Raw genomic sequence first — 23,433 nt, forward strand, 5'->3', positions numbered from 1 at the left:
GACACAGTGTCCTCTAAATTAACACAAAATAAGAGGGATTATTACGATATTCACATGACACATGAAAACACGTAGGCTAGTTGTCTTCTCTCCTCTCTCTCTCTCTCTCTCTCTCTCACACACACATACACACTGCCCTCTCTTGCACACTACCCCACGCGCGTGCACACACACACACACTTCTCTCTCTGTCAAATTAATGCCAGCAGTTAGATCAGGATGTGTGCTCATGTTAGCATGCTATGCATTTCATTCCATAGCAGCAGCTCTCCCGTCTGCTGCTCGTGGAGGACACAGCACAGCCCCACAGTAGGCAAGTTTTGATCATTCAAATATTGACAAATAACCCTGGCATGTCTGTAGTGAGTCGGCATTGACATTGGCTGGCAGAAGATAATCACCTGAGACCATCTCTATCCCATAAAAATCCCATGCAGAAAAACAGTGGCTCAGCCTGACCAGATAGCCAAAGTGTTGCAGAGATGTTCAGTCCAGAAGCTGCATTTTATCTGCAATAATGCAGCGAGCAATCCTTGGTGAGTCACTAGTAAGGTATTGTGTTGGTTGGTTTCAGGTTTCAATAAGGAGTGTAGCTGCACCTAGGGGGCGCATTTCTGCGATCCTGCCTACTGCCACTTTAACGTGGGTCACTGCAGTACCATATGCCATCTGAAGTTGGCCAATAGGACAAGGACAACTCCTCACTTTAATGCGATACCTGCATCCTCTGCATTGCCAATCCATGTGACTGCCCACCAAAACACTCAATGTTAACCAGCTACACAATTCCATGAAGCTAGCAATTCCACGGATCGGGTGGGAGCATTTTGTTTTCTTGGGATGGATAAGAACTTGACCCCCTTCAGAGGGGTCACAAGTGTTGTGTGTCATGTGGTATACCTGGCAATCTGAACTTTTTAGGTCAGTCAGAAATCAGCACATGAATATGCAAGACAGTGGATGGCAACGACCCCCCCATCTGTGGTCAGTAGAACAATGGCCAACAGTGACAGAGCAGCTCCTACAGTGTTGATGTAGACAAAGCAGCTTTAGACTTGCCATCACTCTGGTACATGTTCATCTTTGTGTCATCTGTCAACACAACCTTCTTCCAGAACTCTGTAGGCTCTTTTAGGTACTTTTAGCAAATCGTAACCTGGCCAGGGATAGAACCCCCAATCTTCCAATCTCAGGGTGGACACTCTAATTGCATTCAGAAATACATTCATAATAAATACATTCCAGAGATAAAGACACTGATTAACCATAAAACTGAGGTTCAGAGAATGTAGATAAATTATAGAGAGCCTAATGGAAAGTGTCTTGGTAAAAAGCTTGTCTCCATGGATTCATAGAATGCCCAGTGTGCTGGTAAACTTTAGCTTTTTTCTAAGTTCTTAGACCAGAAAATATTTTCTAATCTAATTCCAATTAGGTAAAAAGCAATGCTAGGGTTTTTAATTTGAGAGACATTTGTAGATTTGTACGGAGGCCAGCTCTTCTCACAGATAACCTATGTATAGGAAAACTCCCACAAAACATTATATTTTATCAGCAAGGGAGCTGATGGAGAGTAATGACAAAAATGTATGGGCTCCAATGGAGATTTCCCCCAAAAATGGGTTTACAAAATTATTCATAGATATTAAATGGCAATCTGACTTATTTCCAATAAATAAACAATTTGACAAATAATGACCATTTAAATTACTTTAGTATTATGAGTACTTAAAGAGGAACTATAGCGAAAAAACAACCTTTACTGTTGAAAAATGGTAGCATCGGTAGTAGTACATCAATTATAGCCCCCAAATGAACTAAAAAGTGTAAACATTTTAACTTTGGACATGAACCTAGCATTTTCATGCAGTTTAAATTGAGTCAGTCCAAGAACAGACCGTGATACATTAAACCACACCTCCAAGGAACACATCTTGTTCTCAGTTGCATTTTTTTAAATGAGGAGGAGGAAAATCAAGGCGAAAACAGCCAATTGAGTCCCTCCTTAAAATAATTTCAGACAAGTACTGGAATTCTTTGAAATGCGCATGCCTGGTCTACTTAAGGTAAAATGTTTGTAGTCTAACACCGAAACTACACCACCACCGAAACAAGATCGTCATAGTTCTGGTACAGTTTTCAGGGTGCTGCACCAAGAGTGCAAACGTTGATCTGAAGACAAAATAGGCTAGATTTCATAAAGGGAAGCTATCTGAAAATAATGTTGGCTACACTGGCAACACTTTCTTTTTTTAATTCAAGCCTAAAATGCGATACTGAACTTTTCAATGATCCCAATGCATTTCACTATGTCAATTACGGCTGTATGTGATGTACGTGACATACGATTTGATTTGATTTGAGGGTGGTTTTTGAAATTTTCCTACTTAGTTTTAGGATGATTAAGATTATTTGTGAATTTACATTGAATAAATATCATTTGCTTATTTCTCTGCATCTACGCTTCTGCAATGCTCTCGCAGAGGGAAATAGACTTTAAGCACAAAACTACGCTGCTTCAAGTGAGCCCTGCTTCGCAGACTTGCTGCTTTTGCGTACAGGAATGTTTGCACTGTCTCATAGATGACAGTTTCTGCCATGACTTTCCACAGGCTTTCCCAACAAGGTGAGAAGAAAGAGCCTAATTTACTGTTCTGTTGATGAGCATTTTAGAATGATTATCCTTCACTGCTGTCTAGACCATTTCTATTTAGTTTTGTATGCCCTTTCTATAAAAAAAAGTTGGTTCATGGTTAGTAGCCTAAATGAACTGATAAAATGGCATCTCTGAGATACTCACATAATCATATCTGCCAAACTTGCTCCCTTGTCATACAGTGCCCTGCGTAAGTAAAGGGACAGTGAAGCATTTTTTTTTTTTTTTTTGACACTCAAAGTTCAACGTATTGGTTATCCAAAACTATTGGGGCAATTGGCTTGACAGGTGTTTCTGGTGAGTCAAGTGTGTTCTGTCACATAATTTGTGCAGGCATAAGAGAGCTGTCAATGTCTAGTATTGATTCAAGGCTTTGCATTTGCCTTTGGAGTCTGCTATTGATGTCTGTCAACATGAGGACCAAAGAGACGTCGATGAAGCCATTATGTAATATCATAAAAACCATCAGAAACTTAGCCTAAACCTGCCTAAAATCAACAGTTTGGAACATCATTCAAAAGACGAAAAATAAAAAGCACTGGTGAGCTCAGCAATCGCAAACAGCCTGGTAGGCCAAGGAATAATTCTACAGTGAATGACCAAAGAATGCTCACCATAATTAAGAAAAATTCCAAAATACTGCTTAATTTGGACATCATATGAATAATTACTTGGTGCCCTGAAATAGGGTGACTATGTGAGTGTAGTGAGTTCATGGTGGTGATTGAGTGTTTGTCCCTGGTAAGAAAGCAAAGACAAAAAGAGGGGAAACAAATTGTTGAGACCGATTTAAGAGGGAACAATATTTTTTGGTGTGTGTGTTTGAGAGGGGGAGAGTTGGTTTAACCCTGTGTCCTGTAGTGCTGTGTGGACTCAGTGCTGGCCCATGCCCAACACAAATATTTACCTCAGGACTGCAGGTGCTATCCAGCTGCCCATGGTTTTTTCAGTACTGGATGGACATCCCTCTCTTTGTAGTTCTCCTTAGTGATAGTCTACTTCTGCTTACAGTTATATAGTCTAGTATCTCTCTTTCAATAGCTCAGTATTTTTATGTTGAGTGATCGTGATTTTGTTTGATTCCTGTTTGCAAGGGAAATAAATTGTCACAGACATCCTAATTTCTTTGGACAGTTCAAGTGCTAGGGCCCACGGCTGGCCCAGGTGTGCCACCTGTCTTTAAACAGAAGAATAATCCATCATTGCCCTACATGTTGTATTTTGGAGATGGATTTGGTCAGAATGCAAGGACTAAGTGTGTTAGGAGGGGCCCTAAGTGTGTTAGGAAGGCCCAGAAGTCAGTTCTTTTAATCCCCCAATTCTCCCTCTCACTCTCTTTTTGTCATGAGAAACATATGTTTACAAAGACTTGCCAAAATCAACAGTTTGGAACGTCATTAAAAAAATTAAATAAAAAAAGCACTCAGCAATCGCAAATGGGCTGGTAGGCCAAGGAAGATTTTTACATTATTGACCAAAAAATGCCATAATTAAGAAAACCCCCAAAATGAGTGATTCCAAGAGGAATATTTTGAGAATATTGAATGCCCAAGATTTACAGCATACCACCTCATCTGTGAAACATGCTGGAGGGGATGTTATGGTTTGGGCATGTATAGCTGCCACTAGAACTGGCTAACTTGTCTTAATTGGTGTTGTTACTGCTGACAGCAGCAGCAGAATGTATTCTGAAGTGTACAGAAACTTCTTGTCTGCTCAAGTACAAGCAAAATGCCTCCAAATTCATTGAATGGCGCTTCATCATACTGTGGCGCTTCATCATACATCATAAGACAATGATCCAAAACATACTGACATGGCAACTAGGGAGTTTTTCAGGGCCAAAAAGTGGAAAGTTATTGACTGGCCAAGTCAATCTTCAGATTTAAATCCAATTGAACATGAATTTAATTTCCTGATGAAAAGATTTTAGGAAAAAAAGATCTCAAAACAAACAACAACTGGCAGAGCATCACCAGAGAAGACACCCAGCATCTGATGGGGGTCATGCAAAGGATTTTGACCAAATACTAAAGAAGAGTGCTTAATTTGGACATTATATGATTCTGTGTCATTACTTTTGGTACACTGAAATACCTTAACTATGCATTAAAAGTGTTGCAATCTCTGAATGGTGAAACCAACTTGTACACACATACCCTTACATGCAAGCTGACAATCTATACTCTAACCTAGTAATTGTTTGATTTCAAATCTAAACTTTTGGAGTGTAGAACCAAAAGAAGAAACAATGCTTCACTGTCCCATTTATTATGCAGGGCACTGCATGTGTTTCTTTATATGGTTATACATTTGGCAGGAGTTTAAGAAGTGCAGCTCAGTTTCCACCTTGTTTGGCAGCCTATGGTGGCTGCTCTCAATAGCAAGGCCATGCTCACTCAGTCTGTAGATGTAGTCAAAGTCATTCCTAGTTGTGGATCAGTCAGCCAACAGCCCTTGTGGGCACAACCATTGTGTTGACTAGTAGCAGCTGCATACATTTTCCAAAGTGCCTCTTGACTATTCTGTCACCTTCAGTTCCTATCCTCTACATGTAGCCTATGTTGTACTTTTTCTGTCCCTGTAGTAAAATGTGCTATTTCTAACCCATCTCCATCTCACCATTTAGACTCCCCATTATTCTCTCTCTGTTGTTTGAGTCTATTTCCACTCATTGTGATGTCTTCTTTCAGGGGAACGATGATGAGGCGGTGGTTGACCTGGGAAAGACCAGCTCTACTATCCACACCAACTTTGAGAAAGAGGAGCTAGAAAGTAAGTCTGTGTGTGTGTATATATATACACACACACACACACACACACAGAAATTATTGAGTTAGGCCCGTCCTATCTGTGTAATATACACACACAAAGTATCATGTAAGCCCATCTTCAGCGGTCGTTTTGTACACATGGCCACAGGGCATGGGTGATTTGCAAATTCAAAACAGTACTGTATTACACACACACACACACTTTCTCTCACTCGTCCGATATCCTGGAAAAATCCAGAGTCACGTTTGTCACCTCACTCTGGAATCGTCTGGAGATAGAAGTATGCATGACATCACACATTCCATTGAGCACTGAAGTTGGGGGCAAGAGAGGGAAAATGAACTGACAGAGTTTGTAGAGAGTTTGTGATTCAGATTGGACGCACACGCACACATACTACCACATAGACTAACATGTAGGCCTATGTAGGCCTATGCACTCAGTCATTAGATGTGCTGGAGGGACAAGGCTTTGTGAACTTCAACAACTGTTTAAAATGTGAATATGGTAGAGAAGCTTGTGGGAATGTTTTAGCTGCTGCTCCCCATCCCTTCCTGCTCCAGCTCTAATGGTATTAGTGTGGATTAGGTTGTCGCTCCAGACTTGACTAATTAAATAGAGCTGCCACCCCCCCCCCCCCCCCCCCCCCCCCAACCACACACACACACACACACACAGCTTGTGTGGTTCGCCGACAGAGGCTCCATGTTTCTCTCTTAGCTCCTTTCTCAACCCCCGTCCTTACACCAGCATGCTTCAGGTCCTGTTTATTTGTTTTAATGATTATTATTAAAACCTTATTTTAGGTAGGGTAGGTCCTACTGAGACCAAGGTCTCTCTTTCAGATGAGCCCTGCTTACAAACATGAAACAGATTATAAATGTGCATTCAAATTACAAACACAATCAAATTAATTAATTCCAAAGTTAATTTACACCATATAATCATTTAAAACATTTCACATTCTTTGGATGACAGATCCTTTATCAAGGACTTAAACTGACCAAGTGACACGAGAATCTAATTTTAGTAAATTTTGAAGGTCGTTCCAAGTACTCGGGGCGCAGAAAAAAGGCCTATTTACCTACAGTAGTTCAGGCGAAACTTGTGGAACTTTGAGAGTTGGAGACATGGTTTGGTACTCTGAGAACTGCAAGTGTAGAAGGGAAGTGAGGTGAGTTTTAATGGGTGACTTAAACCACAGACTCTGGTGACCAGTTGAAAAATGTGTGCTTTTAAGCAACTTATTTGGATAGATAGCCTGGTGTAGGATTTTGTAATCAATGTAAGGAATTGTGTAATGTTGTGTGCAAATGGATACATAACCTAGGCATTTAGCACCCCTTTTATGTTTGCAATTGTATACTTCTCTTATTCCACACAAGATCAAATGAATGAAAACCCTTATCCTTTTGAATTCATAGAAATAGTATGATTTTAGAATGGGCCCTTATGTCTAACATGATCCTAAGAAGCTTAAACAGTAAACCGATTTCACATTGGACATTCATTATGTTAACATAGGCCTAACCCTCCATATTTAACTGACTTGCTGCGTTGTGTAAGTGGACTATTGTGGTTCTGTGTACATTTTACAGCTGGGGGATTGTAACTGTTGAATAAGGCTGATGGTTCATCAAAAAATGGGGTAGAAATCCACACCACTTTCTAGTAGTATAATACAAACATTGCAATAAGCTCTTTGCAATAGGGTAATATGCAGAGTCTCATCTCTCTTTAAAGAAGAAGGCTGACATTCATTTGAAAGATTGTATAGCAGCAGATTGTATCAACTGACTGGTTGGCGACACAAACTGATCTGTGTCCACTAGTGGATGTGTGCCGGTATTTGGTTGAGTGGGTTTCCTTGGCATGCATTTTGGGGGTCTACGGTTAGTTCATATTGTTTGTATTCTATTTATTTTTTTAGAGCCCAACAGATATATTGGAGCACCGATATTATCGGCCGATATTGGCCTTTTACAGAAATATCTGTATCGGCACATATTCCTCTGATAATGCACCGATAGAGCACCAAAGATGTGCGTCAGCTTCATATTCCTAAAATCTGTGTAATTGGGTTTTTCCAGAGCAATTATAGACATATATGGATTTTTATGAATGAATAAACTTGTTCATTGACGTTTGTTGTTATAAATAAAATGTATTTTACATCCAGAATTGTGTTTCCAACAATGAATTTAAGTGATGCAGCAAAGAAAGTGGCTGGAAATGTGTTTAGTTTGCGTTGTTTAGTTTGCAGTGTTGGTAGTGACAGCCTAATCCACACACTGTGTACTGTATTTGATTCCTATGCAAATCAGATACCCTATAACAACAAAGATACTCATTAGAGAGGGTGTCAATAATCAAATCAAATCAACATTTTAATGGCCATTTACACAATATACAGGATACCATGTAATGAAATGCTTTAGGGTAAGAAATATTATAGAGTGCTGAAATGCGGCAACATACATATCACATCTGTACAACAATACCAAGGAATACACAATGTATCGCCCAGCCCACTTCCACATAAACTGTCTCAGTGCGTGACCTCTGACCCTCGGTTCCTTCTTCGTTGCCCCCTAGGTCACAGGGCGGTCTACGTAGGGGTCCACATTCCCCTGGATAGACAGAGCAAACGCAGGCATCGCCACCGTGGCCACAAACACCATCGGAAGAGGAGAGACCGCGGTTCGGACCGGGAGGACGGGCGAGAGTCTCCCACATGCGGTAAGACTGCGCTGCATATCGTTGGTGCCCTGGAAAAACCTGTTATCTTCAAAAAGTCCAACTTTTCTGGAAATTAGAATAGGCCTAATGAAGTCATCTTACATCTTACATCTTGGGATTTCACAAGATGTTTTGACTTTTCTTGGTCTGAGAGTCACAAACCCTTCACAGGACATGGAGGGAGATGACTATCGATTTATGTAAAAACAATAAATAAAATCTAAATCTGTCAAAATTGAGCTACAAGGTTTTTCCAGGACGATATCTAATATGCCATGCCACCTAATCATCTTCATCTACCCCTGCCCCAACAGACACCCCTTCCCAGAGGGTGCAGTTCATCTTGGGCACGGAGGATGACGATGAAGAGCACATTCCCCATGACCTCTTCACAGAGCTGGACGAGCTCTCCTTCAGGGAAGGACATGTCTACGAATGGAAGGAAACAGCCAGGCATGGGACCCTCCCCTCACTTCAAATCCCTCACTTGTTTCATACTTAGACCACATCAACAGCTTATTTTTTTTATTGTGTGTGTGTGTGTGTGTGTGTGTCTGTGTGCGCGCTCGTGTGCATGTGTGCGCAGATGGCTGAAGTTTGAGGAGGACGTGGAGGATGGTGGTGAGCGCTGGAGTAAGCCCTACGTGGCCACGCTGTCCTTACACAGCCTGTTCGAGCTGCGCAGCTGCATCCTCAACGGCACAGTCATGCTGGACATGAGAGCTAACTCCATTGAGGAGATTGCAGGTGGGTGTATTTGCCTCTCTGCTGACATCAGGTGTGCGTTCATCTTGATCCACTTTAATATCAATGATCCAATGGTGATGGAACCCCTGAATAAGAGAATGTCCTGTGTCGTTTATTTATTTTTTAACCCATGTTTTGTGCATATGGAGGAGGGTTAGTTTAATCAGAATCAGAATTATTTTATTTGGCCAGGTATATTTGCACATACAGGACATTGACTTGGTGAGGTTGGTGCATGGACATAAAAAAAAACAAATAGCAAATATAAGAAATTTACAAAATAGCAAAATATTAACAAAATAGCAATAACACATTTCCAAAAAAGAGCAGCAGAACAATACATCTTGTAGGCTGTGTGAGGCTAGAATAATTTTAAATAATTATAAATTACACTGTCAGTGCAGAGTCAGTGAGAGGCAGGGGGCTTGTTTGTGAGCCCCACTGCCATGGGGAAGAAACTGTTCAGGTGGTGCGAGGTTTTAGTCTTGATTGACCGGAACCTGTTGCCGGATGGATGTCTCTGGAAGAGGTTGTGACCAGGATGGGAAGGGTCAGCTATGATCTTTCCTGCTCTCTTACTCAAAGTACAATATGAACTTTTCCTTTAACCTCCATCCTTTGTGTTCCCACCCTCCACACTCTCACACACCTACACAGACATGGTGATAGACAGCATGGTGGCGTCGGGGCAGCTGGAGGAGAGTGTGAGAGCGAAGGTGAGGGAGGCCATGTTGAAGAGGCACCACCACCAGAACGAGAAGAAGCTCAGCAACCGCATCCCGCTGGTGCGCTCCTTTGCTGACATAGGCAAGAAACACTCTGACCCACACTTGCTGGAGCGAAACGGTGAGGCCCACCTTGTCACCACACTCCTCTGTTTTCTCTCCCTGGCTTTATTTCTCTTTATTATTTTTTGGGGGGGGAGGAAGGGTGTACTGTAGAGGGTTCCTTTCCTCTCTATTTAAGAATGTCTACGTTGACACCCAGTTTGTTGGAGTTTGGACATCTTTTGACAGATGTTTTTCGGAAGTGGGTTGGGTCTGTACAGATGCGGGTACAGTTGACAGAGGTAACTTGAGTGACGACGACAAGATGATGGGCCACACTGTTTGGTGCATGTCCTTGTGCTAGTGTGTGATTTGCCTATTTGTGTTTTGTTGTTGATGACGGAGCACTGAGATATTGCTCGTTTTTATAGGATTTGAGTTTGCAGTGTATTGTTCTGGAATGAGGGGGAAGTCTACCAATATGAAGTTGAAAAGCTACCTCTTTGCAAGTTGCTGTTTTAGCCAACCAATGAAAGCCAACTGAATGAGTTATGTTATAACTTATCAATCTGTCTTCAATTTGGTAATTGTGATAGCTTCCCCTTGCCTGTGATTTGTCTGTTTGTGAGTGACCCTTGGGCAAATTCCTAGTTTTGTAGTGTGACATAACCTGGGACATAGTTTTTCTAACATTGCACAATGTTGGAAAAGGTTGCTCAACATTGTTGTTATTGTACGGAACATGTTCACCCCTGTTTGTAATGTAACAGCTATCCTGATCTTCTAATGACTCCTGGTTCAATGCAGCTCTGCGATTTGGCTTTGTGTCACGTTTCGTTGAACATGGACCTGTCATTTTTTCAGAACTTAATACGCTTTAAACCAAATCTCTTCTGACAAGCCACTTAACCTGCCTGCACCTCCTGCCATGACGAGCATTGCTCCTCTGCTCTCATGATTATGATTTCCCCCTCTCAACTTAATTTATTTTAACTCTTCCCTGCCCTCCTTTCTTTCTTTTTCCTCCATCCCTCCTACTGTCCTGTTCTGTCTTCCCCACCCAAACTCCTGCCCTCTTTTAGGGGAGGGCCTCTCCACCTCCCGCCTCTCTCTCCTGCACCGCACCTCCTCTGTCTCCTCCAATGCAGCCTTCCCCCTGCCGCCCCTCCAGGGAGTCCTGGGGGTCCCTCCTCCTCAGCCACCTACTGCACAGCCCCCCCCCCCCCCCCCTTCGCCTACCACCTCTCCTGCCACTTCCCCCTTCAACACACCCCAGAACACCCCCCCCTTTATACAGACGCCACGGCTCCCCTTCTCCCCGCCCCCTTCCCACCCCATCCCTGACTGACCCAGAGGCGCTGCTGGATGCTAGAGAGTGTAGGGCAGGGGGGGGGGGGGGTGTTGTTCCCGCCAGAAGAGGAGGAGGAGCTAGAGCTGCAGTCCCACCCGGCCACGCCCCAGGAGGAGGACTCTGCGTGGCCGGATCCTGCCCTCCCAGCTCTGCTGCTCCCCCCTCTCCCAGAAGGCAAATATCCAGCATGAAACCACTATTCCTTCTCCTCGCTTCCCTCACCTCATCTAACCTCACTAAATATGCCCACCTCCTCTCCCATCTTTTCAACATTTTGTGAGTGAGAGTGTGAGTGTATGTCGTTGCAGATGTGCATATTGTGGAGAGCCTATGCATGTTTGTCAGGAATCTGTGCGTTATCATTGCAAGTGCTTCATCAAAGGCCAATGGACTGCCGAGGCGCTTTGTCACCAGACAGAGACCTTATTGAACTTCACTGGGTTGGGGATGTTGGAGGGAACTGAGTCAAATGCAAAGGTAGACTTGAATGCCACGAAATAGTAGTGTTGCTACTGGCAGAGACAACTAAAGTGAAGTAAGACATCGGCCAGCCTTTTTGTCACTTGCCATCACATTCTATTGCCTTGCTTGTGCGCTCATGGAATTGATAATAAGTGAAACATCTTGCTTGGGTGAATCTGGAACATCTTTGAAGTCACTCCACCTGTGGTACCTCACACCTCACACAGTCTCCCTTGAAGTGTCTAGCTGACACCTTCTCAGTTCAATGTACTGTATTATTGTCTTGTGAAGCACAAAGTATGGCAACTTAAAGTTACCTTTTTTAACTTAGTTACTCTGTAACTGGTCAATGAGAAGCACATAGGCTGCTGCTTTTCATACTTGCCTTAATCACTTTAATTTAAACAAGGTACATTTTAACTGTATAGCCAATAATTGACTAAAATTGCTCAATTAAGTGCAGCTCTTGACAACTTCAGTTTCGCACTACTGCTCTTAAAAGCTTGACTGGAATGGTAGTTGCTGTCCAATGCTGAGTAAATACAATATGTTACAGGTAACTACACTACCCTGTTTCCTTGTGCAGTATGTTAAATGAATTTAATGATAAAGAAAACTGCCACTGCATTTCCTTATTGACATATTTAGTTGCTCTAGGGAGCAGAAGCGTATGCTTAAAGCTAGACTCTGTAACTTTCATGGATTTTTACATTAATACATTAATGTGATGCTAATTACGCTTTTTAAGCCTGTTATAAATCACTAGGTCTGAGAAGATTGATACCCTGTAAAATAAGGATTAATGTCCTGATATCCCACACACATTTCCAGAAATAATGATGACACAGGAAATTAAATCATGCATTGATGCCAATGGGAGATTTGTGTAAAAACTCAAGTTTGTGTGGATCTCAAGTTCTTTTTCAATGTGATCATGTGTATTTTGGCTATGAGGTGCAATAAGAACCAGGTACTGACGTAGGGACCACATTCCGGGACTAATCTGCCTCTGAGACGGATCAGCCCAATCCCAGCTCCTGTAGTGTTTGTGTTGGCTCTGTGTGTTGACTGAGTGGGATTGGCAGGGGGAGTTGAAAGGATAGTTGTAGCAGATGATGTTGCCTTCCTACAACAGACCTATCTTTTCTTCTCTCTTGTTGTTAATCGATTGAGTTGCCTAACTGATTAAATGACGATTCAGCAATATGACAGCCAGAAGAAGAGGTGATTCTCTCTCCAGCCTTCTCCAGTGAAAAGTCTTGCTTCTCAAGTCGACCCGCTACTCATGGCTATGTTACATATCACTGAATCATTGGTGCTGCGTTTCTCTCCCACTGAGCTGACTCTGCATGTCTCAACCCAGTCATACTCCCGTACTCCCGTATACACTTTCTCTCTCTCTCCTCTCTCTGGCGTTCATATGATCTGTTGCAAACAAACCATTCAGTTATTTTTACCACTCAACTGACCACTGATATCTTCTTCCCCTTCTCCCTGACCCCCTCTTACCCCCATCCTCCTCTTCCTTCTCCCCTTCCTTCATTTGGGCAGGTCTTTTGGCATCCCCACAGTCTGCCCCTGGGAACCTGGAGAACAGCAAACCCAGTGAGTCTCGCATCAACGGTGGAGGTGGCAGTCGAGAAAACAGCACCGTGGACTTCAGCAAGGTAACGCTACCTCCTTCCTGCTGTGCAACCAGAAAATCAACCTCTCAGCCTTACTGTAAAATAAACAAAACATGTGTTTGAGCAGTGATTGTTAGTCCTATGGCTACAGGGGACAAAGAAGTTACACATTGCACCCTTAAGGGACAAGATGTTGCATCTTTCAGGTGAAAATAGCAATTCTATACATCACATGATTCAGGTGCTCGGAATTGAACAAGGTGGCACTGCTCCACTCTTTTGGGAGACCCCTGTGTGAGATTATTGAGGGATATCACTGGGTCATCAGAAGATATGAGCTGGGTGGAAGTTGAGGAAGGGCAGCAATAATAATCATTTAAGAAAGTGCAACTAATTTTTTTCAACATACTGAAATGTTTTTACATTAGTTTCTTAAATGATTACAAAAAAAAGCACAATAGCTTTGCTGTTTTCCTGATGTGTCATGTAAAACTTGCACTGGAAGTGTCTGGGATTGAACCCAGATGAGTGTGATCTGAAATGAGCTGTGCTGTATCCTGTACCCTAGCAGGACTGCCACTGTAGTTGTGGTTCACTGGGAGGGGGCCCCCGGAGGCCTGCAGTAAGTCCTCTCTCTTGTCAATCACTGGCTTTTGGCCAATCAGTGAAGTGTTGTCTCTTGTTGTATTGTGTCAGTAGCCAGTGGAGTGTTGTCTCTTGTTGTATTGTGTCAGTAGCCAGTGGAGTGTTGCCTGCCAGTGGAGTGTTGCCTGCCAGTGGAGTGTTGCCTGCCAGTGGAGTGTTGCCTGCCAGTGGCGTGTTTGTTGTGTGTAACTTATGCCATACTTCAACTGAAAACTGTTAAAGATGCTTTGATTATTGTGACATAATCTAATGATGTAGTCAGTGTTGTGAATTTGGTACTACCCGATTGTGTAAAGTAGGCTGTGGAAATACTTTTCAAGGCACTATAACATATATAAAAGAAGAAAATAGGATGTGATCTTTACAAAATGATAATAATAAATACATCTAAAACTTTTGCCTAAGTGTATTCTGTGTAGAGACAAGACAGTATTGTTTCTGAAACGTACAATACTTTTCCAACCATACTTGCAAAACAGATGCAGATACATTTTGCAGTATACATGTGTTTTGATTGTCTCATGGCTACTTTCAGGCATCAATAGTAGACGCATGATAAAAGTTGTTTTCCTGATGTGTCTACTTTGGGTGCTCATGAGTATAAGCAGGTTTTCAGGGATTAATATAAATGAATGAGTGTAGTGCATCATAAACAGATGTACCACGGGCTTCATAACTGCAGTCTCATGGGACATTCCTGTGCCCACTTGGCCACACCTTGCAGTTTGACCTTGCGACCTCATTGGACATGAATGTGCCTTCTTACCTACCTACTATGTAGAAAAACAGAGCTTACAATGTGCTTAGCTGACCGTTTGTTTGGCTTTCTTTTGAAGTTTGAGCAGTTCCTGGCCTGTTGAGTTAAGAATTGTCATGTGATTCATGTGTTTTTGCGTTTGGCAGCCTGATGTAAAACCTTGGTGATCATAAAGTTGCTATTAAACCTAAACATGTGCGTATATATCGTGTCATCCAGTCCCAGGTCAGAGCTGGGACCATTTACACTGTCACTGTCACCGGTGTGACCTGGGGTGGTTCTGTGGTCTAGCACCATGGCCTACAGTGCACATATATGCCCATGTCGGCATGGGTTTGAATCTAGCCCATACCCTGCTTTCTCTACTATCTCTATCCAATAAAATAACAGAAAAAATGCGTGAGTGGGACTACCACACTTAACCTAACAAATAAACACTGGTGCTTTGCCACTGACTTTTGTGTTTCCATCAGCACAGCCTTGTGGATCTATTTTTTGGGACTTTATGGGACTTAGGGGTTTGTCGGTGGGCGTGTGACGTGTACTGTGCCATCCCATTGTTTGGTTCGGTTAGTCTGTGGGACTGCTACTGTACTTGTTATGTTACAAAAGCATGAAAATGCGATATAAACTGTTAGTTATGTTGTTGTAGTTATCCGTTGTTTTATCTGTTGATCATAGTGTCGTTCAAATGTGTCTTGATTCATTAGACTATGTATGTTATTCATTTATTTAGTCTTAGAAGGACTCTTCTCCTAAAGAGATCCTAATCAACAAACGAACAAACAGACAAACAAAACCTTGACAATCAAACGGTGTTGAGGTATTCCTCCTCCTTTACCCTCTGCCCTTTGACCCTTCAGGTGGACATGAACTTCATGAAAAAGATCCCCCCGGGTGCCGAGGCCTCCAACGTGCTGGTGGGGGAGGTGGACTTCCTGGAGAGGCCCATCATCGCCTTCATCAGGCTGGCCCCCGCTGTGCTGCTCACTGGCCTGACCGAGGTCCCTGTGCCCACCAGGTTTCTACACAGACTTGCTTAGGGGCTTTACACATGGCCGAACTAGACTGCGCTGTGCTAGCTCACATCGTCCTTTCCAGTACTGTTACAGCTATTATGATGGATGAGTAACCAGGCCAGCACAGCTCAGCTTAGCTCGGCACAGCTCAGCTTGTGTGTGTGTGTCTGCAGTTATGGCAGACATGCAGATGTATATCATGAAGGAGTTGAAGCAGTAGACTTCAGTTTGATCTGTGTATATGTACAGTATGTGTTTGTTGTAGCAGTAGACTTCAGTTTGGTATGTGTACAGTAGGTAGGTGTTTAATAGGTACAGGCCGACATTTCAGCGGTGTAGGTCTAAATCCTGTTGCTGCCGAAAGCCAAAAGTGGTGACAAGAGCTGTGAAGGATGGGATTTGCGTCTTGCACTTGCAAACATCCATGTTTGTTTACATTTGTCAGCGCGCATTTAATAGCGCGCACAAACAGTAACCACCATCGGATTATTTTCATTGTCTGGAAAGTGTTTTAGTCAATTATTTTGATCAATAATGAGGTCACACGTAATGTGATAAATTGTGAATTGTAATTGCTACATTGCGAACGGAGGATGATGAGAACATATACCTTTGTCAGAGCCAAACGGGGCAGTTTTACTGTAACACCATGTTTTGAAGCTAACTGTAACGAGGTCTTTGGACACAGAGGCGGACTCAGTGGTTGGGTTAAGGGAAACCCCGTTTATTCAGACTGTTCCTTTGTATCCTTCGTACTCAGGTCCTCGTCGACTTTTCAGCCTCCCCAAAAGCAGAGGCACACGCATCTTAAACCATTTCGTTAACGAGGCTTCAATCGCAACAGGTGCGCAACGAAGCCTCGCTTCCGTAACCCTGGCCACGGTCCTGTAGCTCCCTCTACAGGCCGAACGCTGCATGTCCCCCCACGCTAACATACAGTATCAAGGACAGGAAATGATGTGAGGGGACTACAGTGAGGGGGGGTTCTGCCTAAAATGTTGTGAGGGGGGTGAAAGGGGGGCTGTGTTGCACATCACATGTTAAACAAGCAATTCTGTCTCTTTTGACAGGAGAATAACATAGTGGTTAGTGTGAGTGAAAAGCATGAAATGATCGGATCTCAGGTTTATGACATAAGGCCTATAAACAGTACTGATAAGGGTTGCATATATTTGTCAGTATGTCAGTCCCAACTCATCCAATCATGTACTGCAATCTACAGTAGCAGGTAGTATGTCACCACGCACCACCTCACATTTTGACTATTTGTCCTGATTCCGCCACCCCACAGCCTGCTCACAAAGCAAAGAGCGTAACACTTTAACACTAACATTAACACTTATTCACTCTCACTCTGCTCAAATAATTTGGAGGAAGGGACGTACTGTAGGAAGTCTATTTCGCGAGAAGGAATAATACGAGTCATGCAGTATGGGTGACTCCATCCCTGGCTGTAATAGAAATAACACCATGCTCACACAAAGAAAAAACAATTATTAACAGCACCAGCCGTCAAAAACCATCCTACATAATATGAATATTCCATTCACCCATTCTCCTGTCAAAAGTCACCAGAATTGCTTGTTTAACATATGATATGCAACCCCCCCTTCACCCTCCTCGTTAGGCTGTAGCCCTAACCCTAACCCTAACCCTAACCCTATTTGTCGGATATCCAATACAGGCAACATTGGAGATAAAGTCAAACTACTGCATACAAGCTAGACCGACCTTTTTAGCCTACCGAGGCTATGACAAAGACAATGGTTCGCCTTATCAGAGATTATTAGTTTATTAATTGCAGATATGAAGAGTGGAAATTGTTTAAATATCAGGTTATTTTAACGACGGACAAGCAATGGGACCAACTCCTATCTACTTTCATACCGTCATCAAGAGTTCTCTCACAGTGCAGAGAAGCAGGGGAAATGTTTAGTGCAGTCTGAAGAAGCATGAGTCGGCTTTAATAATGGAACAAATTTTCATGCGGGACTGGAGTAAGAATTTTGGGTTTCAGTGCTCAGTTCAATAATGCATTTATTTTGAAAAGCACTTTTGAATCGTTTGACCCCTTCAAATGATCCAAAAGTGCTTTTCAAAATAAATGCATTATTGAACTGAGAGAGAGAGCGTGCTGGATAAATTGTCACGCCTTTGTTTGTTAATCGGAAACGACCAAGAAAAAGATTACCCTCCCCCATCAACCATACAGTATATCACTATAAACGTTCAACTCCTGGCTGGCTCAGGAACATCTCTCTTGAAAACATGTGAATAAGACCGTAATTAAAAAAAAAAAAAGATCACCACACAACCCTGTCAGTGATTTCTTTATTGATACAAGTGGCGACTGCCGTTGTCTTGGGCTGAATAAATTCGTGGAAGATAAAGCTAAGCTATACAAGCTAGACCAAACTTTTCTTGCCGATGGCTCAAAACGCAGCACACAGTGCATACGCATATGGTACAACAACCATTGTCTTTTCAAACATCCTTCTCAGCTCTTATCACCACCTTAGAGTTCAGCTACTGTATAAAGCTAAACCAACCTTTTTTGCCTACCGAGGCTATGATACTGTACAAAATGCATCGCGTTTGAAACAACTCATACAGCAAGCTACAGTACAGTGCTCTTCCAATGTAAACATATCCATCATGCCCAACGATGCCTCCTGGTGGTTGTTTTGCAAAGTGAATGACCTGGGGAAAAAAAACCTCACGGGTGCCATCACGGGACTCCCGACATGGTCACAACTGTGCCGATTTTCTAAACTTCTACCTACTGTATATGTACAGTATGTGTGTGTTGGTGTATGTATCTGCTGTACCTTAATTAAAGCTGCTCTGTCACTGGACAGGTTTCTCTTCCTACTGTTGGGACCATATGGGAAGGGGCCACAGTACCATGAGATTGGTCGATCCATCGCCACTCTGATGACTGACGAGGTAAGCTGTAAGTACAGCTTTGGGTTGGTACAATTAGACCCTTGGCCAATCACTCAAAGTTTATATTCAGTCGCATACGATGCCCTCCATAAGTATTGGAAAGAGGAAGCATTTTGTCTGATTTCAAATCCATACTGTTGGAGGATGGAGCTAAAATAAAACCGTTACTATGAGGTAGAGATTCTCAGCTTTAATTCAATGGTCTTTTAGTAAATACAACATTTTTTAAACAGACTCACCCCCGCCCTATTTCAGGGCTGCAGAAGTATTGGAAAAAAATATTTAGTATTTGGTCAACAATCCTTTGCATGCAATAACTGCCTGAAGTCTGCTCTGGTGCTGCTCTGCCAGGCCTGTACTGCAGCCATCTTCAGTTGTTTGTTTTGAGGTCTTCTTGCATAAAATCTTATTATCAGGAAATGAAATGAATGTTCAATTGGATTTAAATCTGAAGATTGACTTGGCTAGTCAATAACTTTCCACTTTTTGGCCCTGAAAAATCCCTAGTTGCTTTAGAAGTATGTTTGGGGTCATTGTTTTACTGCATCCAGTGCCATCCAATGAATTTGGAGACATTTGCTTGTACTCCAACAGACAATGTTTCTGTACACTCAGAATACATTTTGCGGCTGCTGTCAGCAGTAACATCATAAATTCAGACAAGTTAGCCAGTTCTAGTGCCAGCTGTAAATACGCAAACCTAACACCCTATCCACCATGTTTCACAGGTAAGGTGGTATGCTATCAAACTTGGGCAGATCCTTTTTTTCTCCAAACTTTCCTCTTGCGATCACTCTGGTACATGGTAATATTCGTCTTATCAGTCCACAAGACCATTTTCCAGACCTCTGCAGGCTTTTCAGGAACTTAGGGTGTGCAAACTGTAACCTGACTATCCTTTTTGAGGTATAACTAATGGTTTGCACCTTGCAGTATAGCCTCTGTAGTTTGGCTGGTGACCTATTCACGCCTACCTCCTGGAGAGTGTTCCTGATCTGTGGGACAGTTTTTTTTTTTTTTTTTTTTTCTTAATTATGGTGAGCATTCTTCGGTCATCCACTGTAGAAGTCTTCATTGGCTTCCCAGCCTGTTTGCTGAGCTCACCAGTGCTTTCTTTCTTTTTTAATGATGTTATAAACTGTTTTTTTTTTTGTTGATTAGATTAGATTCAACTTTATTGTCATTGTGCAGAGTACAAGTACAGAGACAACGAAATGCAGTTAGCGTCTAACCAGAAGTGCAGAAAAGTGCAGTGTGAACAGTATATACAGGTAGTGCAGTATATGAGCAGTATAGTAGTGCAGTATAGTATAAGTAATGCAGTGTAAGCAGTATCTGAATTAGTAGTAGCATTATAAGCAGAATAAATAGGATGCAGTATGAACAGTGTAAGCAGCATATGAGCTGTATAGGCAATAGCAGAATAAATATGGAATGCCGTATGAACAGTATAAACAGGTATGTACAGATATGTGCAGTGTATTAACAGTAGTATTAAAAGAAAAATATAAGGATATGTGCATTATGAACAGTATAGACAGATATGTACAAAAGAGCAGTGGTATGGAGTAAGAGCAGTGTGTACAAGTGAGGATACAGTATGTACAGTTTATAGGAATACTGTAAGAGTAGTGCAATTGTCCGGGGGGGGGTGCAGGGGTTGGTAGGTTGTCACCTAGGTGCAGAATTGGAGTTCAGTAGGGTGACAGCAGCAGGGAAGAAGCTACCTCTTTTTGGTGTTTTGGACAGATGTTTCTGATATTGCAGCTTCATAATGGCTTCATTGATTTTCATTTCCTCTTTTGTCCTCATAGCAGACCTCAAAGGAAATTGCAAACCCTAGAATCAATACTCGACATTGACAGCTCTTTTACTGTATACCCGCACACATTACGTGACAGAACACACCTGACTAACCAGGAACACCCGTCAAGCCAATATTATTTTCCGATACTTCTGGTGCCCTGGAATAGGACTATGTATAAAAAGGGTTGTAATTGGTGAAACCAATCTGAAAAAACAACATTTTCGGATTAACATCCGGTTAAACATCGGATTAAAGCTGAGAATCTCTACTTTAACCTCATAGGAATTTATGATTTCAATGTATACTTTGTACAATAGGTCTGCTTATTGTTCATCATGTTGTGTAGGTAGCATTTTACTGTAAATAAATGTTTTAGTCCACTACTGATCTGGTCCCAAATGGTCATTACTTTGTACATACCTAGCCTAGATTTACTTTATGGAATAGTGTCATGATGATGTGTTTTTAGTCTCATAATGATGCGTTTGTGTTAACGATATCTACGAGACTGGCGATCGGAATGGAATTGTATCCTGTAATGGGATTTATTATTTTCATTATTCAATAGTAGACACTATCATAAAATATTGCATTTTTAAATGACCTCTGAGTCAAGATGTCTCGCTTTGATGCCCTCATTAGTCCTGATGCTCCAAATTGGCCATTTGATTCAATTCCTACAACTCCCAAGATTCTCACGTGAGGTCCTTCTGTTGAACAGCACAAGAGCTAATATGCTGCTCTCTGGGCAGTAGAGCAGGGTAGGAGCACAAAAACTCTCGTCTGACGTATTTTAACGCGCTATGATACTTTTTTAAGGAAGTAAACACAGACCGTTTCCATAGCTATGATACAGCTACACATGAAATGGAGATAGTTTGAGACATTATGCATCATGGATTGACTAGAAATACACATGAAAATGGATTTGGGTAAACTTCCCCTTTAAGCACTCCACTGTCTGACCTTGTCCCTTGCCAGATTTTCCACGACGTAGCTTACAAGGCCAAAGACAGGGTCGACCTCCTCTCGGGGATTGACGAGTTCCTGGACCAGGTAACGGTGCTTCCCCCGGGAGAATGGGACCCCACGATACGAATCGAGCCCCCCAAGAGCGTCCCGTCTCAGGTGAGGGTTCCCAGGCTGCACTCTTCCCTCACACTAACTCAGCTCCAATGAAATAGGCCAAAGAGAAGGAGAAAGATCACACTGGGGATGATGAGGATAATGATTATGGGTTAATGGGTTATTTTACAGGTCAGTTAAGACTGGTATGTACTAATAAATTGTATAGTTACAATTGGCACATTAGGGTTACTTTCTTGCTTGAAAGAATTGAACACAATCAGGTACTATTTGGTGCCTACTGGTAAGTAATAGTTGCCTGGCTACCTATCCTTGACCCCTCCCACTTTTTTTATTCTCTGTGGATTCAAGTCTAGATTCGCTTTCATCCTTGAGACCTCCCCGAATGGGAATTTCTTGACAATCCGCGTCCATTCAGAAACTGATGGGTTGGTTTAACCCAAGTGTGTATCTTCAGATCTTCGCTTCGGATTACATCAAAGGCTTTCACTGTTTAGGGACAATCCAATCGTTGATGAATTTATTTGGCATAATGCCTCTCAAGTGTGACGTAGTCACAATCGGCCTCCAAGATGGCAGATCCAGACTGAATTGAATTATATGAATAAAATTCAGGATGGGTTGCCAGGCAAAAGTAAAAGTGATTGATGAATGAATTCCAAAGATGCCAAATGTGATTTTGTTAAGACTATTTTACAGTGTAACTTATAACTTATAATGCTTGCTGACTGCAATTGAACGTGTAAGGGTGATGACGGCTCTGTTTTAAGGCAATGTTGGGAGCTGTGCAGTAACCTGGTCTGGCCTGTTGTGGGTGTATTCTCCGTCCACAGGAGAAGAGAAAAATAGCCTCAGTGCCCAACGGCTCGGCTCACACCTCTGATACCAAAGAGATGGAACACCAAGCAGGCCCAGAGCTACAGAGGACCGGGAGGTGAGTCGTACACACACACACTGGCTGTGTTCGAAATTGGAAACTACATGCTAATTACTTGCATACTGCATGATTATGTACCTGACACTAATAATTTAGAATATCAAAAGGAACCAGGTCTCCCATGGGCATCAACTAAACTTTGGAGATATAACTCTCTGTAATAAAATGTTTACAACATTGATGATTACCATGGAGTATTACGGAGTATACTCACATCACAGCATAGATGAGTCTGGAGAAGCTGAGAGGGAATCGATTGTTTGACTTATCCTTTTCATGTACAAAATGAAAAGGGAAAGTTGCAGTTGAAATCAATACTGAGCTAAACTAGTGTCGAGGAGAGAAAGCTAGCTTAAAACAAACTAAAATGGAACATTTAAAAATGGTGTCCACTTTTGAGTCTTCTCACATTTCAGTATATTGTTGGTAAAATTATGATGTCCTGCTCCCTTCTTCAGAAACACAGGCTGCTCCCATCATGTCAAAAACACTGCTCTTCTAACTAAACCTAGGCAAATAAAAACAAGTGTACAGTAAACAAGTTGTCACCTATAAATGATGTAGCGCCCCTCCATAAAAGGAGAGTGATGGGGAAGCCTGTGAATGAAGCAAGACGTTTATTCATAAACTTTTTACTGTGACACAATGCTTGAGCACAGGGAGGGCTTTCCTCTTCATCTGTGACCAAAGAGAAAAAATATTTGGGAGACATTAGGCTACTATCGTACTAAGTCTGTATTGATATAAGACACCTTTACTTCAAACAGAAATTTCACCAATAGGCTAAGACAAAATATTGCACAGCCATTATTTCCATCAGTCTTGCTTCTTACAGCTTTGCGTTGATTTCTCAAAATATTATTCCCAAATTCGTTCGCTAAGACAAAATATTTCCTCAGCCAAATTATTTGGTTACAGAGGCAACTGGCTAGAAACCTAGTTTTGCACAACTCTAGTTTCCATATTGATGTAGTGTCAGCATTAAATTATGCTGCACTTTGTTAGGCTACACTCATACAGCTGCATTCGTAGCCAGACTGAAAAGTCACCAGAACCTGTAGTGCTTATTTGATCAATTTATCAGTTGCTTCGTACAGCTTTGCGTTGATTTCTC

General features: G+C 42.2%; 1 protein-coding gene across 1 annotated transcript in view; it reads left to right on the forward strand.

Annotated features, from left to right (window-relative positions):
* Nucleotides 1-23,433, forward strand: part of slc4a7 (solute carrier family 4 member 7) — a 66,234-nt gene that overhangs the window by 15,249 nt on the left and 27,552 nt on the right. The window contains exons 2-11 of the mRNA XM_083678250.1: nt 5,350-5,431; nt 8,027-8,170; nt 8,485-8,623; nt 8,757-8,917; nt 9,575-9,763; nt 13,049-13,164; nt 15,388-15,545; nt 18,402-18,489; nt 21,278-21,424; nt 22,216-22,316. Of these exons, the coding sequence (XP_083534376.1) occupies nt 5,350-5,431; nt 8,027-8,170; nt 8,485-8,623; nt 8,757-8,917; nt 9,575-9,763; nt 13,049-13,164; nt 15,388-15,545; nt 18,402-18,489; nt 21,278-21,424; nt 22,216-22,316 (1,325 nt within the window). The remainder of the gene's footprint in view (nt 1-5,349; nt 5,432-8,026; nt 8,171-8,484; nt 8,624-8,756; nt 8,918-9,574; nt 9,764-13,048; nt 13,165-15,387; nt 15,546-18,401; nt 18,490-21,277; nt 21,425-22,215; nt 22,317-23,433) is intronic.

The sequence above is a fragment of the Argentina silus genome (assembly GCF_951799395.1).
Source record: "Argentina silus genome assembly, chromosome: 10".
NCBI lineage: Eukaryota > Metazoa > Chordata > Actinopteri > Argentiniformes > Argentinidae > Argentina > Argentina silus.